Raw genomic sequence first — 19,042 nt, 5'->3', positions numbered from 1 at the left:
TACTAGCAACTAATTTAAGCTTTTTTAACATAATTATAATAATAAAAACAATTATAGATGAAGTACAGAACTCCAAGTCACCTTTATTGTTATACAGTTTGATCAAGTATGATGGCTTTTATTTTCCTTTTGCAAGAAATAATCCACCAAATTGTGATCTTTTTTCCTTTTTCCGCCCCTCTTCAAGTCTCCTTTTCTTTCTTCCTTTTACTATTTTTCTTTTTTTCTTTTCTTTTAGTTGTCTCTCTTCCTTTAGTTATACAAGGAATTAGACATAATGTTTCAAATTCACCTAAGTATACCTTGTTATTGACAAGAGGCTTCCACAGCTAAGCTCTTTGTTTTTCCTCTACAAGGATCGCCGAACGCTTTAATCGAAACGTCAACACTACAACTTTTTGATCCAATGCAAGCCTGTAGATAAGTAATAAGTATCGATCAGTAAAATCCAATTCTAAAATATGCAAAGAAAAATCATGAGATTCCATTGTGTATCATCAGGTAATATAAAAGACCTTTTGTACAATGGAGAGTGCATTTTGGCTGCTGCATTTGCCATGGCTAAAGCTCCCACAAGTTCCAAGAGGAGTGCCAAAACTTGCAAATTTTATAGAAGAAATGACTTGATTGGGTGATGGGCACTCTAGAGAGAGTACAGGTCCTGATTTTTGTAGTTTTGAGTCAGAGCTCCACATCTCTACAGGAGGTGGATGTGACTCAGATACATGAGAACATAAAGATCCGAATTGTTTCGATGCAAACGATAATCGAGTTGGATCGCTGCCAGTTTCCTCGAAAAGTACTAGGGTGTTGCCGGTTGGTTTCAACCATGATTGCGGTACATGGTATCTGAGAATCAGGAAGATGAGGTGTATGAACTTTTGAAGTAACTCTATTAAATTAAAAATTGACTCAAAAGCTTAAGCTGATAAGAAGGAAATAACAAAGAACACAAAATCTTCTAGACCATCTACTCTGATACCATGTTACATCACCGATTGATCCAAAAGCTTAAGCTGGTGGGTGAAAATAAGTCTAATATTATAACATCTAACAACTTACAAAGTTTGGGAGGGTTTGCCACAGTTTTTAAGGCATTTGTTTGCGCTGTAAGCTCCTTTGTAACTGCAATATGCAGAACATTGACCTGAAGCAGTGTATGAGGGCCAATAACGGCCAATACTTTGTCCATTAATCCATGCCTCACCCTTTCCAAACCCTGTGAAGTCTAGAGCAACTGGGTCACTACCAGCAGGGGCATCAAATGTGGTCTGGAACAACATATATTGTACTTGTCAGTGTCAAGAACGCCAATACTAATAGTTCAATCTAACAGCATTTAGTGTTTTTTCATCCTCTTGGAAGTAAATGTAAGATTGATGCCCTAACCATCCTAAGTTCTCAAAATGTAATGGGAACCATCTCCGAATTTTCATATTCTTATTGATTTATAACATGCAATAATTAGCATACCTTGTACCACGTCAAAGGCTTATTCTTAGGCAAGCTAGGTTGTGAAAGCCATTGTGAAGAACTTCCACTCCATAGACCTAAATCTTCACCTTGAAGTCCGATCTGCCATCACAGAAACAAAACAAAGGTGAAATTATAGCATCAAATCGTATTAAAGAAACCTAAAAAGAAAAAATGGACTAAAGACATAATACAACGAATTAAACTATGAGGTAGAGAATCAATATCGATTTCATATCAGATACGCGTGTCCCCTTCCAAATACATGAATGGGCAACGTTTAAAAAGCAACTCATCTAATTGTTGCTTTTTTTGTACTATTGTCATTAATTTGGCATTATATGCATTTAGTATCCTCAACATGTTTGATTCATAATTTTTTTAGAAATTGATATAACGCCGTATCCGATATTCATGTCTGTGTTTCATAGAAATTAAATAAACTATGAAACCACAACTGTGGTAGCAGTATAAGCAATCTTTTTTTTTTTCCTCCTTTCCGTATTAGACAATTCAACTCCTGGATGTTTGAAGAAACCAACCTGATACGTCCATTGTTCCGATGAGAGATCAACAGTTATGTTGTTCTTTTGGCTTTCCAGTTTTACAGGACCTGTGACCCCTGCACCTCTCAGCTCAAAAAAAGCTCCATAATTCTGATAGATTGCATTATAGATTTTGTCAGTTGAAAATATTTCTAATCACAATACAAATATTAGAATTTTTCATCCAACAAAAGAAATTCGCCCAGCTATTAAGTTTTTTAGATGCAGGCAATAACTTCTCTAAGATAAATGCCAGCAAAAAATTTTATAAAGTGGACCAGAACCTGAAGTCCTACTGTCAAACTCAGCAGATCAATTGTATTTCTCCCAGATACCAGTGTGATGGGGATATCCAAAGAAACCTTAGAATTGTCGCCACTACCTTTTCCACTTCCTACAAAGTGATTCAAACAGCACTCACAAATCAGCCATTGCAACAACGCAGGAACAAAGTCATTGAAATGCACAGATATAAAAACTTAATTCCAATCACCTGCAAGTTTTTTATTAATGAAAACATGAAGTGCATGGCCAAGGGAATCCACATGGAGGACTGTTTCAGATCCATTGTCAAGGAAAGGTTCGTCGCCTTTTATATCAGTACTGCCAAATGGTAGTAGCAAAAGTTTGCAAAAATATTTTTTACAACAAAGAAACTGAAGATTTAATAATCAATATAATACATACCTTAAAGAATACCACAAGTAATCGCTTTTATCTGCTGTAGTGTTTATTTGCTCTGACAGTCCAGGTTTCACAAAAGAATTATTCTTTGAGATACCTACTGGTTCGTCTATCCAACTCCAACCGGAGTCGAATGCTTCAGAATTACTGACATCAACTTTCAAAGGTTGATTTGAAAAGGATGGCCTCGTTGTTACCGAATTAATCTGTCACAAAATGAGGTATACTTCATTCATACAACTATTAGGCCAAGTAAGAGAAAACAAAAGAAGAAACAGAATTAATAAATATATATTATCACTTGACAAGAGTACCAAATCATAGGTCACAAACGATAGATAGAATTATAGTTTCAACCTTTGCAGTATTGAGCACCACATTCTTGCAGTCTGGCAAGATGCTAACGGACCATGCTGGCAAATGATATGAGTTACCATTGAAAGTCACCGTCGCATCAGATTGAGTATCCACGTTGGCAAGAAAAGCAGAACATTGAGAACCGGACTTATAAACTGTCGCCTGAAATTAAAAAGTACAGACACATCTTAAAACCGTCTTTTAGAGTCTTAATTTTTTTAAAAAAACATAGCACATGAAAGAATTTGATTATTGAAGGTTAGAGCATAGCACATTTTACAATTGTGATTGGGACAACTTTTCCTACGCTACTAAATTGGCAATTTCTACAAGTAGTTTCTCTGATTCTTCTTTGTCATATATTCTGCTGCATATTTTCGCCAGGTTGCATGTTAAACTAAAGCCAGAAATACTAGCTATTTGCCTATTTCGTATATTATGACGTCCAGTTACAATTCTTTCCCCTACTAAAAGGAATTTCAACAATAATATGATAGTCCCTCACTTATATATCATAGATCACTCCCTTCCTCAACCAATGTGGGCTTTGATGGCACCTAACAAGACTTCTGGATTTCATCACGTATTATTGTACTGAGTCAGCTTTTGATAGTTTTAAGATCAAAAGAGCAGAGTTGTTAACTGCACAATCACACTTCGGGTGTAATATGACTAGCCAAGAAACCTTTGAAGATTTTTCTTGATTAGTACCGATTAATTATAGTTTTTGTTAAGACTTTTTTTCCCTTTTTTTCAGAACTTCAAAGCTCTGTTATGATCTGTCGCTGGAATTACAATCATATCCCATAAAAGGGATTAAAAACTTTAAAGTTGTTTTATAAACGATCATTAATAGAAAGATTAAACGAACAATAGATCGAACATAAACCTTAGAAAACACTGCCACTACTTTGAGTATGAGTCGAATCTCCTTGGATTACAGTGTTTTCAGGGACTGTACCAGAGAGTCCATAAGACTTGCCGTAAGAGTAGGGGACGATCGAGAGATCAAAGGGTTATAGTTATGCTAAGTTAAGCCATGCTTAGAATCCTGATATAATTCACTTTCTAAGACATATCGTGAATTCTACATGGAATTAGAAAAAAGCACGGAATTTATCCACTCGAACAAGAATAAACAGTTATCGGAACAACTAACCTCCAAGTTTTTACCAAGAGAACTAACTGCAGGTTCTGTGCTCACTAATGCTTCTTCGCACATCTTTATAGTTTTATGGACATCCCTTAAGTGACCCCACTTAGGTTGCCTAACCAGTCCTGTGCAATAGAACAACTATCGCATAAAAGATCCGTCGGTTGTAATGAATTTGGATGATCGTGTATTCATATCAATTTTTTTTTTCCATTATTATGATTGGAGGTCACAACTTGAGTACAAGTTCGACAACCATCCATCACAATTTCAAGATATAATAGCGAAGTCCTGAGGATATTTCCAAGATCATTAAAACCAATCAATTAAGGAACAAGGATCCCGAAAAAATAGTTCCATACCATACTCATCGATAGGGGCATCATAATCATAACTAGTAGCAATAAACGGTCCACCAGTAGTCCTGCCAAAGTTTGTCCCACCATGGTACTGTACAAGAGAAAATAAAGCAAAACTGATATCATTTATCACGGGTTCATACTTTTCAAGAAAGCGTAAAGAAATCGATTATTCTGTCAACCACAATGAGTACATCACAAGTGAGTACCATGTAGTAATTCTGTAAAGTTCCACCATTCTGGTAAAAGCGTGTCACAGCAAATGCAAGATCTTCAACGGGTCTGTATGGCAAGGCTCCACCGAAGGAAAGAAACCTAGGATAAAATAATCTAAATTGTCAAGGCAAAATGACTCGGGAGTAACAAAGAAATCACGTGATACAATGAAAATGGACAGTCTACCATCCACTCCAGTTCTCGGTCCACAGTTTGGGCTTATTCTTAGAATTTGGAGTGAATTGATCACAGTAAAATCCATTGCAAGTGTTAATCTGCGAGCCAAATAAGAAGCACGGGAAAATTATAAACAATTCATATTTGGAATAGTTGCAATTTATAACTAGACCGTATTTGATTTGTCGTGAATAATCTATGGTCAAGATAAGGAAAGATTTCTCACAATAGGATCGGGGGCATCAGGTTGGTTGCACATAACCCAAGGAACTCCCGTGTTCAAAGATGTAGCCATGGTTGCGGCCCATTGGACATAAGATTTAGCAGCAGACCCAAAAGAAGACTGAACGTTTCCATATTCATTTTCAATCTGGTTTTAAAAGAAAAACAATCATTTCATTAAACTTCAACATCCATTTTATTCAAGTTCCCGAGGCACCGTAACAGGACATATGGGAGCAAAAACCAGAAATTGTAATTGGAATATATACACTTCCATATCTATTCAAATGGAGAGGGGGAACAGGAGAAACTGAACAAAATACAAGAAATCCACCTGAGATAAAATAACTGGTCCACCCTGGGAAGCATATAATTTCTCCTGCTTCAATACATCAACAATCTTGGCCGTAAACCGCTTCATTTCAGCCTATACAGAATCATTGGTTTTTTTTTCTTAATATGTGGATAAACAAAATCACTTGGGCAGCAAAAAGTAGAGTGCCGAAATGGTAAAGTAATAACTAATAATTAACCTTGAATGGTTCATTATCTGTCCGAAACTTAATGCCAGGTACGAAATGCAACCAAACTGGAAAACCCCTGTTTTTACATCAAACAGTTTCCGAGGGGCCAATGAAATTGAAAGATGTCATTGCCATTACACAAAAGAGGAAGGGGGAAAGAAAACCAAGAGAGAACAGAAATGGAAAGAAATTTAAGAATTGAGAATAAAAGTACCCGTAATTCCATTCCGCACACACATAAGGACCAATTCGTACGTGTACATATAAACCAGCAGCTCCTACCAGCTTTATGAATTTAACTAAATCCTTTCTTCCCCCGAAGTCATACTGTTGATTAAGAAATCGCAACATTTTATAAACTAATCATATAAAAATGAGTAATAACTGCCCACTTTCTGGTAGACAAGAAAGCGTAAGAAGACGGAAAAGATGATAAACAGAAGACAAGTTCCATCCATCATTCAGCTTTTTCAAGAGATGAAAACCACAACTCAACTTTAAACAACTCTCTCCGAATTTTTAAGAACGAAGACGTCGCTAGCTCTTGAATCGATGAATTCGCAAGAATGTACCTTGTTTCGAACAGGTTCATGTAGATTCCAAAACACATAAGTCTCAATCACATCCAAACCTCCATCCTTAGATTTCTGAATAATCCCCGGCCACATCTGAAAATTCCAAAAACCACAAACCGATTCAGATATAAAAATCCTCCGAGCAAGAACAACATCAAAGTGCCGAGAACAAAGGAAACGAACCTCGGGAGTACTGCGAGGGTAGTGTATGGATCCAGAAACCAAGACTCTTCGCTTGCCATCAATCACCAACGCGCGATGATCGTATGTAACATTAGCAGCAAGCGAAAACGAGTCTAGAACACCAAGAACTAAGAAAACAACCACCACCGCAAATCGAACTCCCCTCATTGCTCAAATCTAATCCAAAACGAGAAAAAAATTCACAAAATCATCCAGAGGTAGTAAATTTCCATTTCCGAACTCGCTTAAAATCAACTTCCATTAACAAACACACACAAAAAAGTTCCATCAACACAAAATGTTGTTCGCCGTTTAGCATAACAAAGAGTAGTATTAGCGTGAAGCAAACTAATCTACAAAAAGAAAGGAAAACACGCTACCTCTGGATGCTTTGAAGTTCAAAGATGAAGCAAAACACGTCTTCTTGTTCTTGTTCTTGCTTTCTCTCTCTATATTCGAGTTTTTCTCTCTCTAATGTGAAGATTTTGGGTATCACTCCATTGTTTTTCACTGCCGTATTCTGTAATAATCTGTTCCTGTTTATTATAGAGAGGACGCGGGAGAAAGAAAGAAAGGTACTTCATAGTGTGATTAAGGGCGAATCTAGTGCGGACGAGTCTATGGAATTTGTTGTGTGGTTACCGGTTGATCTCTGCCACGTGGTTTGTTGTGAGACTTAATTAAGCTAGAATTTTGACTTCTTATCCATATGGAATTGTGGAGGGAAGGGACTTCTTAACCTATCGTGTGATATTTAATTATTAGACAATTTGCAAAATTAAAAAAATAAAAAATAAAAAATTTATCCTAATTACAATTATACCCTTAAACTTTCTATCATAAAAAGTGATCTCCAAACGAACATAATTGTAGATTATAATTCTATAAGTTTGAGGATTCAATTTATATCATTTTGGGGTTCAATTTTTATAAGTATTTACAATTAGACTCAAAATTCTCAAAATTAAAGTTAAAATTTTAAGGATGTAATTGCAAATACTGATATTTCATGAGTGATTTTTACAATTTGTCCTTAATTATTTCTTAAAATATCACTTTGGTCTCTATCCTTTTTATTTGTTCAATTTTAGATTATGTACTTTAAAAAAATGGTAAATTTTGTCCCTCTAAATTAATTAAATATTGATAATTTTCCAGCAAGAAATATATTATGTAAATATTATTCCAAGAACTATAACCTCGAAGTACATGTTAAATTTAAGATTTATTAAAGGTACAAAATCTAATATTAGACATTTGAAAGTATATATACCAAAACTGAACAAATTTCAAAGTACAACAACGAAGATGATATTTTAACTTTAATTATTTATAAGGTTAGGTTTCAGTTATACCCAAAATTTTAATGGGACATTTGGGACAAGTAATGAAGTTGTTTAGTCATGGGTCGAGAGTATTAAAAATTAATAAGTCATAAAATTGATATATATTAATAAGTTGTGGCGCCACGATGGGATTAAGAATCTCACTCTAACCCCACCCAATTTCTCCCCTAAATATGTATCCTAAAATGTTTTCAGTTTATCCCTTGAGTTGGAAGCTTTTTCTTTTTCTTTTCAAAACAACCCTTGAAGATTATGGAAGACTTTTGCACTTGAATTCATAGACGAAAAAGTTTGTTTATGTTTATTTGTTGCTTAAGTGGACAAATGTAAACACTATAGGAAGTAATTTAGGGGATTAGTCATTAGAGTTGAAGGGAAAACATAAACGAAAGAATAGAAAATTGGGAGTGTAAGGTTAAAATGAAGAAGATGACAGTATGTATAGTTTGCATGTACGTCATGCATCTTTATTATTATTATTATTCATGTATTTGTTTAGTTTTATTCACACATGAGTATATACAAACTTTTTAGTCTATAAATTTAAGGATAAAAAATTGTTGGGTTGTTTTAAAATAAATTTTAAACTTTAAGTTGCAATGAAACTTTTAAGAGTGTGTTTGGACCAAGCAGTTGAGAAGGACTTGTGAACTTCACTGCTTGTTTGGTTCAAGAGTTGGTAGATCCCACTATAAAAAAATTATATCTTTTCAACTTCTTACACTGTAAATCCTATGAATTCATAACTTCCTGGATTTTATAACTCTCATTGTTACTAGTGAGTTATTCGTAGTAAACCAATCATTGGTTTGGAGTATGTATATATATAATTTAACCTTATTTTATCAAATTAGAGATTCTACATCTATGTATTTTAATTCTTTTAAACAAAAAAACATATTTTGTATACTAAACTTTTCCCCTTTGGAAAAAAAACGGTTGATTTTGATTTTTTTTATATTATATATTTTAACAATATTTTAAACATTGAAAATTAGAAAAGGATTGTGTTTTGGATAAAGCATAGAGGTATTTGACTAGAATTTTTTGTGTTCTTTTCTTTTCTTCTTCTTTTTTTTTTTTTGTTTTTGAGGAAAGTAAAAGTTATATGTTGAAAATATAATTTTAGCGTGTCTTCAATTTTATTGTTTCAAAATTACTGCCGGAAAAAACAAAGTGAAAAGAAACATTTAAGTTATTGCTTAAAAAAAAAAATCCTAAATTTCAAATATTTTCAATAGTACAACATTTTTCAGGAAAAAAAAAATCTTAAAAATTTCCTACACAATGTTCGCTGTTTATTTTTAAAAAAATACAATATCGGATACTTTAGAATATAAGATTTACAGTGATAAATAATCTCACCGTAAGATGATAAATGATATCACATTACTTTTTTATCAATTTAAAAATTAAAATTTTGTGGTAGTAACCAAAATCAAAGTTTAACCAAAAAAAAAAAAAAACTATTGTTTAAAATTTATGTATATTATTTTCTTTACCTAAAAAATAGAAGAAATCTATTATTTCTTTAAATAAAAAAGAGAAGAAAATAATAAAATACTAAAATTGAAAAGTAGAGTAATTTCATTTTGTTTGCTAAGGTATGCCAAAAGGGGACTAAATATTTAATTGTGAGGCAATCATGAAAAAGAAAAATTAAGAAATTTCAATCATCAATTATTAAGAGATATTTTAAAAGTATATACATCTATGTCTTTTTAAAAAAATTTCTTCTTGTACACCCAAAGAGAAATATATATATATGTATATATATATATTCCATAGATATTGAATTTTTTTCTATCAACACATGGAACATAATTTTCTAAGAAGAAGAAGAAAAAAAGAAAAAGAAGGAGAAAATAGTTGATTGGATTAGTCAATTATCCAATAAAGTTGCTTAAAAAAACGTTAACAGCTTGTCCAAATATTGTGATCACATATTTGATATTAGGTTGCCATGTTGATTTTATGTATGATAAAAAAATACACCTACTATATTAAGCTCGAGATTCGGTATCGTCTTCAAGCGTTTAATCATCCTACTAGTAGAGTTACGTTGACAATATAAAATTAATCGATCGATATATCGATGATTTCCTTTGATCATCCTCTATTAAATACAATTACTTTCAAACTCTAATTGCAATTATACTTATGAGTATTCAAATAATCTAAAGAACTTAATTCAAGTTTTTTTTTTTTTGTTGTTGAATTTGGTTTTTCGCAAAATTGAGTTTTCGGTTCAATTTGTAGTTTGAAGTTATTTAGGTTTGGTTAATTCAACTCAAACCAAACTGAAGTTGTATCAATGATGATAATACTAATCCTAGTTTTAGGATTAAATGTCTATTCTCCTATCATCATTGATTGCAATATCTTCATCTTATTAACGTTGAGTCACGGGTATAGCCGATTCCTATATCTTATTTGTCTGATTCCATTGTCATCACTAACAACAATATCTTGTTCGCGTTGAGTTGCTATCTTGCCTCTCCCACATTTTGCTTGTCGTCATCATCGTTGTTGTCCAACTTTCGAAAGTTGGTTTATCAATAGGGTTATGTATTTGTGTGTTTTGGAATAAAGTTTGTATTTTTCTTTTTTTAAAAAAAAAATAAAGCTCCCTAATATGTTTGGTTTCTCTGATTATTAGATGATCTTATTGTTATTTTTTGTTGAGTTAGATGGGAAGTAACATTTTGTGTTAGGGTTAGGTATTGGCATTTGGTATTTTGCGTCTGGGTTTGATAGATAGAAGTATTTTAAATAAGAAAATACTTTAAAAAATCAACAAGGTTGGGTTAATCCCATGTGACACTACAAATTTAGATGCCAAACCTATAATTCAATATCCGATTAAAGTATAATTTAATTGATTTAGACATTTTATAAATGTTTAATACTTTTAATATAATACTTTTCAAAGAAAAATATCTTTTAATAGGGTACTTGTTTTAAATGACAAAACTACTTAAAATATTTTCAAATATAGCAAAATGTCATTGTCTATAGTGATAAACAGTGATAGACATCTATCAATATGTGCGATATTATTATTTATCAGTATTTAATAGATGGTGACATTTTATTATATTTTATAAATAAATGGGTCTATTTTCCTATATTTGAAAACGTTCCTTTTTAGTACAATAAATGTGGAGGCCTAGGTGTTTGAATACATCTCGATCTCATAAAGAATATGTATGAACTATTGTTAAGCTATATTCATTATGTTATATAAATTATCTTGAGATACATTCATTATGTTGATATATTTACTTTAAAGATTAAGTATTTCGATTTCAAATACCATGAAAGATAATTTGATTATTTCCTTTATACTGCAATTCAATTATAATTGCACCATCAATTCCAAACGAATTGGTAAATGCACCATAAAAAAGAACGTATAAATTTTAAATTCTCATTTTTTTATAACAATCATCCTACACTACAAGAAAAAGAGACTCTACCGACGTCTAAAACAACTATCAGGAGATATATCAATCTCTCCCGACTACGTAATGGTAGCGTCGGGAGTTATTAATAACTATCGATGCCATATATAAGTCGTCAGGAGATTGGTTCAATCTCTGGACGGGTGCACAATAGACGGGAAGTTTGAGAGATGGAAGCTAACACTGACGAAACTCCCGACGATTTAAATAATCCATCAACAACTCTTGACGGCTCACGATAGCCATCAGGAGACGGGTTTTAAAACCCCATTTTGAAGGCAAATCCCAGATCTACCTTCTTCATCCTAACCCTAGCAGATCATCATAGACGGAAAAGCACGCTGCTGGAGAGTTCGTTCGTCTGTCGTCCACCGGTAAGGCATCCATTTGTCTGTCGTCCATCATCCGTCGTCCACTAATAAGTCACCCATCCACTATTTCTTTTCTTTTTTTTTTTCTTGAAATTTTTCATGGTTTTGAGTTCTTATGTTTGAAAATCTATTATTATGTTTGTAAGAGAATTTATTTTTATGTTTAAAAAATGCTTCGAACTCTGCCTTTTTTTTATCATATTCTGTTGATTTTTTGTTCGGGCCAAGTTACTGTCGTATACGCTATTAATTAGAAGGGTACAGTGGAACTGAAATCTATATTACATGTTCATCTAGGTTTTAAATCTTCGAAAAATTGCTTAACTTTTTTTCTAGTTGATACATCTTCTTTTGAATTTGATTTTAGGTATTTTTGAAACACTAGAATTTTCAATTGTGCATCTATTGGATAATACTTGAATTTTCAATTGTATACAAAATAAACAATTAACTATATCATCATTTTTTTTTAATTTTACAAGTTTTTAATTATTAAAAACATCCAATATGTCAAAGACTTATCATATGTAAAATTGAAAATTTAAAGTTCTATGAGATACTTTTTAAAATTGAGATATCTACTAGACTAGTAGACTATAACTTATAATTTGTCCTCTATTAATTAATTGTGTTTAATGTGTGTCAAATGTTGGACATTGTATATTTTTTCTTGTGTTGGATATGAATATGTTAAGGTAGTGACTTCTGATTGCTCTATTTTTCATTTTATTGAACCCTAATATAGGATTAAAATTTCTTGATTTTATGAAAATATATGTGAAAACATTCATGTGAATGAACCACCATTCATTATGTACACAACATAGGTTATAATTTATTTTAGATTACAAGTTAGGTCAGAAAAGATTTATTTTTAAGGATGAATAAATAATGGATCAAACTTAGAAATAAGTTGTCGGTCTAATATAGAGAAGGAGTATCCCAATTTTTAGATGTGGCTAAGTTTCATGTTAATGATTTCAGACGAACAAAATGCCCATGCAAGAATTGTATGAATTCAATGTGGGAGTAATTAGAGGTTGTGGAGTGACGTTTATTAACATATGAAATATCCCCCTCATACTATGAATGAGTATATCACGGAGAGCTAGTCAACTTATCTAGAAATTTTGAAAGACATACAACTTTTTTAATACATAATGATGAAGAAACTAAAATAGAGTGTAATGTTATTGAAGAAAATGAAATGTTGAATCTTATAAATGATCTACAAGTTCCAATTGAAAACGAAGATGCAAATGAAGAAGGGATCGAGAATGAAATGTCCTTTAATGGTCAAGAAAGAGATACCACAAACTTATTTGAGAATTTAATGGTTGAAACACGTAATGAACTATACTCTGGTTGTTTGCAATTTTCGTCCTTGAACTTTTTAGTGAAGTTGATGCTTATCAAAGTTCTAAACGATTGGAGTAACAAATCGTTTGACATGTTGTTAAAATTGTTAAAAGTAGCGTTTCCAGCCGACACCGCTATACCTACTTCCTTTTATGAAGCTAAGCAAAAATTGCGTGACTTAGGCCTAGGTTATGAGTCTATTCATGCGTGCAAATACGATCGTATATTGTATTGGAAAGAATATGCGACTTACAACAATGCCCAGTTTGTGGTGAGTCTTGGTACAAAGTTTATGATGGCAAAAGTAAAAAAAAAAATCTCACATAAGATATTACGTCATTTTTCATTGATACCGAGATTAAAGTGATTATTGGCATCAATAGAAGGTGCTTCTGACATGAGATGATATAAAGATAAGTGGGCTGAAACGGAGGATGTGTTACGACATCCAGCTGATACAGAGGGGTGGAAACATTTTGATCGTGAATTTTTTCATTTTGCTTTAGATCATCGAAAATGTTCATTTATGATTAGCTTCAGATGGGTGTAATCTGTTTGAAAATATTAGTACTTTGTGTGGCTTGTGGTGTTAATCCCTTATAATTCGCGACCTTGGAAATGCATAAATTAGATAAAATTCTTCATGTTTTTGCTCATATGTGGACCAAAATCTCCTGGAAAGGAAATTGATGTTTACTTGCAGCTTCAGATGGGTGTAATCTGTTTGGAAATATGAGTACTTCATGTGGCTTGTGGTGTTAATCCCTTATAATTTGCGACCTTGAAAATGCATAAATTAGACAAACTTCTTCATGTCTTTGCTCATATCTGGTCCAAAATCTCCTGGAAAGAATTATGGACTATTGGTGTGCGAACTTATGATTGTGTTACTGGTAAGTTTTTTGAACTATATGCGACCTTATTATGGACTATTAATGACCTCCTTGCGTCGTGACTTATCTGGGTGGAGTACAAAAGGTTATCAAGCATATCCCATATGCAAAGAAGATAAATCGTTTTTCGGGATAAGAGGGAAAATAGCATTCATGGGACATCGACGTTATCTCCCACAAAATCATAGTTGGTGTAGAATTAGGCAACATGATGGAAAAATTGAACATGACCACCGCCAGTTGTAATGCATGGAGAAGAGATGTTACAACAAATAAATATGTTGAATTTTCCCGTCCTTAGAAAACATCCATCGAAGCAAGATAAGAAAAGAAAATGAATTCTAAATAGGACTAAGAAAAGTATTTTTTTTTTCCAATTTCCATATTGGTCCAGGCTATTATTACGGAATAAATTGGATGTAATGCATATTGAAAAAAATATATGCAACAACTTGGTAGGCACATTGTTAAATATTGAAAGAAAAACGAAGAATACAACAAACATTTGGTTAGACCTACAAGATTTGAAGATAAGAAAAGGTCGATAACATATTTGTAAAGCCACATGCAGCGTACACATTAACTAATAGTGAACGGATTGCGTTTTGTAAGTTTTTGAAATTAGTAAAATTTCTCGATGGATTCGTATCTAATATATCACGATGTGTGAATGATAAAGATAGAAAAATATCGGGACTGAAAACACATGACTATCATGTTTCGTTTCATAAACTGCTCCCTATAGGTATTCGAGCATACCTACCAAAGAACGTGTTTAATGCTATTATTGAATTGTGTGCATTCTTTTGCGATTTATGTGCAAAAACAATACATGTAAGTGATTTGAACTGACTAACAAGCAGATTTATTTTGATATGTGCATTATTTGAATCAAATTGTATGCATTCTATTCTACAGTTATGATAGCCAAACAACTAGATTTTGATGTGTTTTATGGAGTTATTGTGTATTTGTGGATGTTTATGAAATTTAAATATAGTGTGGAGTGGGTTGAGACTGGTTACACTTGTTTTGAAATTCAACTTGGATTTTTTTGTTTGTTTGTAGAAGTTTATGAATTTTGAATGTTGTGTGGGGTGGGTTGTTGAGATTGGTATACTTGTTTTGGAGTTCAACTTGGAATTTTTTGTTTGTTTGTGGAAGTTTATGAATTTTGAATGTTGTGTGGGATGTGTAGGATGAGTTGGGATGAGTTGTTTGAAAGTTTATGAATTTTGAATGTTTGTGGAAGTTTATGAATTTATGAATTTTTTGTTTCTTTTGGAGTTCAACTTGTGATTTTTATGTGTTTGTGGATGTTTCAGGTTGAAATATGTAGTCCCGGAAGTGTGTTCATTTTCTTCGTTTTGTAGGATTATAAGATTCATCTAATGACTTTTATTTGATTGTGAAAGTTTATGAATTTTGAGTGTTGTTTGGGATGGGTTGAGATTAGTTATTCTTTTGGGGTTTAATTTATGGTCTTTGTGTGTTTGTGGAGGATTCAGGTTGAGAACATGTAGTCTTGGAAGTGTGTTGATTTCTTTGTTTTTTAAGATTTTATTCATTTTTTTGTTTTGTAGGATTATATGATTTTCTTTGTTTTGAGGATGTTCTTTAGAGATGATGTTGGAAATATTGTTGGAGATGCTATGTTGGAGATGTTGTTGAGAATTCTTTCTTCTATGTATTTGTGAAAACATATTTCTTTTGTAGATCATTTTCCCAACTTTTCTCTATTTTGTGTAATAAAAGATATTATCAACTTTGTTTGTTTGTTTTCTTATGTGAATATTTTTGAGTTGCTTAATAATGTTATATATTTTAGGTTATTCAGATCAAATAAAAAAAATTAAAAATTTAAAAAAATGATTATCTCCAAACGTTGGTAGTTTCTATATCTCCTGACTGCAAGTAACCCGTCGGGAGTTCAAATTCAGATTTTGAATTTCTAAAATTGAACTCCTGACAGCTTACCAGCGGTTGGGAGCTTAAAGAACTCCCGACGGACATATCCCAACCAAACTCCCAACGACAAGTCCGTCGTCGAGGCTGGATCTCCCGACACGTTTCTTACCATTTTTCGACGATTTAAAGTGTCGGAAAATGGGTGTTTTCTTGTAGTACTAGCCAAGGTTTAAAATGTTGATGTCAACAAAAATGTCATTCTTAATTTTATGGAAATATCGATGAAATGTTGCTTGGAATAGATATTTCTGGAGGAATTATGAAAATTAAAAATTTAGAAACTAAATTTAAATTAATAAATAAAGATTTTATAATTTTAAAATATGTCTATTATTTATATTATAGTTATACTAACGATTTTTTGTGGTTTATTTTTTATATTTTGTAAATTTTTGTACTATATAATAGAAATATTAATTTATCTTTAACGTCCCATGTCAAAACTATACAAACATAAAATTATTGGCATTAATGAAAATTTAATACTATAATAGTAGCCATAAAAATTTACACGTGAGGGTCTCGATTTTCATATTATGCGGCTTTTTGGTCGTGTCCTTTGTAAAAAATTCAAAATTATATGTATTTCCCCTTTTTTTTTTTGTCGGTAAAGAATTTGTCGGCGGGTTGAAGTGGGCCCACAGACAACGGTCCAATCACCGGACGTGTATTCTGAAAATACCATGTACTTGATACCACACGATCTTCCCACCTTAATTTAGTTATTTTTTTAATTTTATAATAATTACCTAAATCACGAGATAAATTATGTTCTTCCCTTTGTCAGTTAAACTATACTCATATTAAATTAATTTGGTTAGAGTTATGTATGAGATTATTAACGTTTGAATATAATTTTAGTTTGACTTTTATGTCAAGAGAATTCGGAGGACTTTTATGTCAAGAGAATTCAGAGGTTTGAATCATTTTATCTCATATGTTATTGAATTTAAAAATAATAGAAAAAAATCAATTTATATCTTAAACTTTATGAGTTGTATCAATTGAAATAATGAACTAGTAATTGTATTAATCCAAACCTTAAATTTTCATAATATAAATTTACAGCCTTTTACAAATTCCATTCGAATAACATCGTGTAGAGACTTACAATTGTATCCATTAAATTTCTAAAATTGTTATAAGTAAATCGATTTGAACCTTTTACTAAAGTATCTCTATGAAAAATTGTGTATTCATCAGTTTTTATAAGTGTGTAGACTTATTCAAATGTTGGGTTAACAAAAATGGACTATCAAAATTGATGCATGGATTTTTATTAAGGAAAATACTAAATGAAAATTTAAATTGATTCATTTGTGAAAATTTTTAAGGGTTTAATTATGTAGATGGAGTCAAATTTGTAGGGGTCATGCAAATACAGAGGCCCCTTCTCTTTTGGATGAATGTGGTGATTAAGAAAGTGCTTTCCGATCTACGGTCCCTTGGAGCGAGGGGTTAGGCAGGTAATATGGGCCCTCAGCTGGTTGAGGTACCATGTCTTCTCCTTGACAGATGGAGATTGATCTTTTTCTTTCTTCAAGTCCCACTCTGGTCTAAAAACCAATACGTATACTAAGTCAAGAATTCTACCTTTAGTATACAGACTGAGTACTAAGACAGATATATGATATATTTCATTCAAGACAGGAATGGTGGATACCTATTAATGGTATACCTTTACTGATTCCTACCCATACAGATACCTTGACAGACCTATGTGATAAGGGGTCCCATATTGACAATCATGAGGTCTTTTCTTGTAGCTGGTCTATTCGTAAGTTTTTCCTCGATTCATCTTTCCATGAATTGCTGAAAATGAAAATAAGTTCATAAAAATTCAAGATCTAATAAAAATTATAACTTTCACGCAATATTTATGCAAACGAATCATAATAAAAAGTATAAATTGATACACTCACAAAAATGATTCTAGATTTTAATTGATACAATTATTACTTTAAGATTTTAATCGATACCGTTGAGAACCCCACCTTGGAGAAATCAAAGGACCTCAAACTTCTTATAAGATAGATGAGCTACTCCACTCATTGTCAATTGGTTTTGAGATGGAACCCAACCCATACTATCGAACATGATATCATAGCCTATAAAACCCAAACAAGTATTCAATCCAATAAAAATATATTGTGATTCGATCAAGAATGGTGAGAATCGTGAATGGGGTACCATCTTGAGGGAGCATGTTAAGAATCACACATTGAAAAAATCAAGATACTTCACACTTTTTATAAGATAAATGGGCTACTCCATCCATGACCAATTAGAACTTAACTCGAGTGGCATGTATATGTGCTAGGAACAAAAGAAAATTGTTACAATTATACCTTTAAATTTTTTTGTTTCATCCATTAACTCCTTATAGTTTGTAATGGTTCCAATCAGTTTCTTTGATTCTCGATATATATCTATAAAATTGAAGGATTGAACTAATTACCATACAAAAAAATCTCAGCAAGTTGACTAAAAAACTTTGAAACCTAGCAAACATTTGTCAGCTAAAGATAAATCTTGAACTGAAATTCAGCAAGCATTTGTGTGCCAAAGTTAAAATGAAGAGAGCATGCAAGAGAACATCATTAAATGACCCTTTAAACCACCACCACCTTTCCATGCAAAACATCTATAAAACTTTACTGCCTTAACCAAACAAAATTGCATTAATTGGTTCAACATCCACATCCACTAGTGCTCTTTTAAAATCTCTACCTTTAACCACCAATCAACATTAATGGTCTCTTAACCATCACCAAATATAGCTCCATATAAAAGCATGAGAAATTTTCTCTAGTAGTATGGGTATTTTTTCACTCATATTTTCATACATCATTAATGATATATCATTTTAAAGGATTTTTCCAAAAAAGAAAAATAAAAAAAAATATTTATACAAATAACAGAATTTAATTATAATTATAATAGATATCGTTATCAATGTCTATCACAAATATATAGTTATTGATAGAAGTCTATCAATATCTATCAGTGGTAGAAACTGATAGAAGTTAGCAGAAGTTATCAATGTTTATCAGTAATAGAAAATGATAGAAGTATATCATTGATACTATTAGTGATAAAAACTGATATAAGTCTATCATTAATAGAGATTGATAAAAGTCTATCAGTGTCTATCACTGTTTTTTTTTTTTTTT

At 32.0% G+C, this 19,042-nt stretch overlaps 1 protein-coding gene across 1 annotated transcript; it reads right to left on the bottom strand.

Moving 5' to 3' along the window:
* Positions 1-10: 10 nt before the first annotated feature.
* Positions 11-7,024, bottom strand: BGAL8 (beta-galactosidase 8). The gene is made up of 20 exons (XM_039039483.2): positions 6,849-7,024; positions 6,469-6,645; positions 6,283-6,378; positions 5,925-6,037; positions 5,720-5,786; positions 5,521-5,613; positions 5,191-5,334; positions 4,974-5,062; positions 4,781-4,886; positions 4,575-4,662; positions 4,219-4,337; positions 3,060-3,221; positions 2,706-2,908; positions 2,512-2,621; positions 2,303-2,412; positions 2,016-2,129; positions 1,474-1,575; positions 1,063-1,271; positions 516-849; positions 11-414 (listed from the first exon to the last, which is right to left on the bottom strand). The coding sequence occupies exons 2-20, from the start codon at positions 6,634-6,636 to the stop codon at positions 307-309; spliced, it is 2,535 nt and encodes an 844-aa protein (XP_038895411.1). The 5' UTR covers positions 6,637-6,645; positions 6,849-7,024; the 3' UTR covers positions 11-306.
* Positions 7,025-19,042: the final 12,018 nt, after the last annotated feature.

This window comes from Benincasa hispida, chromosome 8, assembly GCF_027475165.1.
Source record: "Benincasa hispida cultivar pf3 chromosome 8, pf3_genome.v1.1, whole genome shotgun sequence".
Lineage (NCBI taxonomy): Eukaryota > Viridiplantae > Streptophyta > Magnoliopsida > Cucurbitales > Cucurbitaceae > Benincasa > Benincasa hispida.
The sequence above is the reverse complement of the archived record's forward strand: the minus strand, read 5'-3'. Positions and strand labels throughout refer to the sequence as shown.

Excerpts from the sequence above, each read along its gene's own strand:
- BGAL8 (XM_039039483.2), bottom strand. The coding sequence starts at position 6,636 with ATGAGGGGAGTTCGATTTGCGGTGGTGGTTGTTTTCTTAGTTCTTGGT. Across the intron at positions 6,379-6,468 it reads ACCCTCGCAGTACTCCCGAG|ATGTGGCCGGGGATTATTCA; the intron begins GTTCGTTTCCTT and ends TGGAATTTTCAG. Across the intron at positions 5,787-5,924 it reads TGTGCGGAATGGAATTACGG|GGGTTTTCCAGTTTGGTTGC; the intron begins GTACTTTTATTC and ends ATGTAAAAACAG.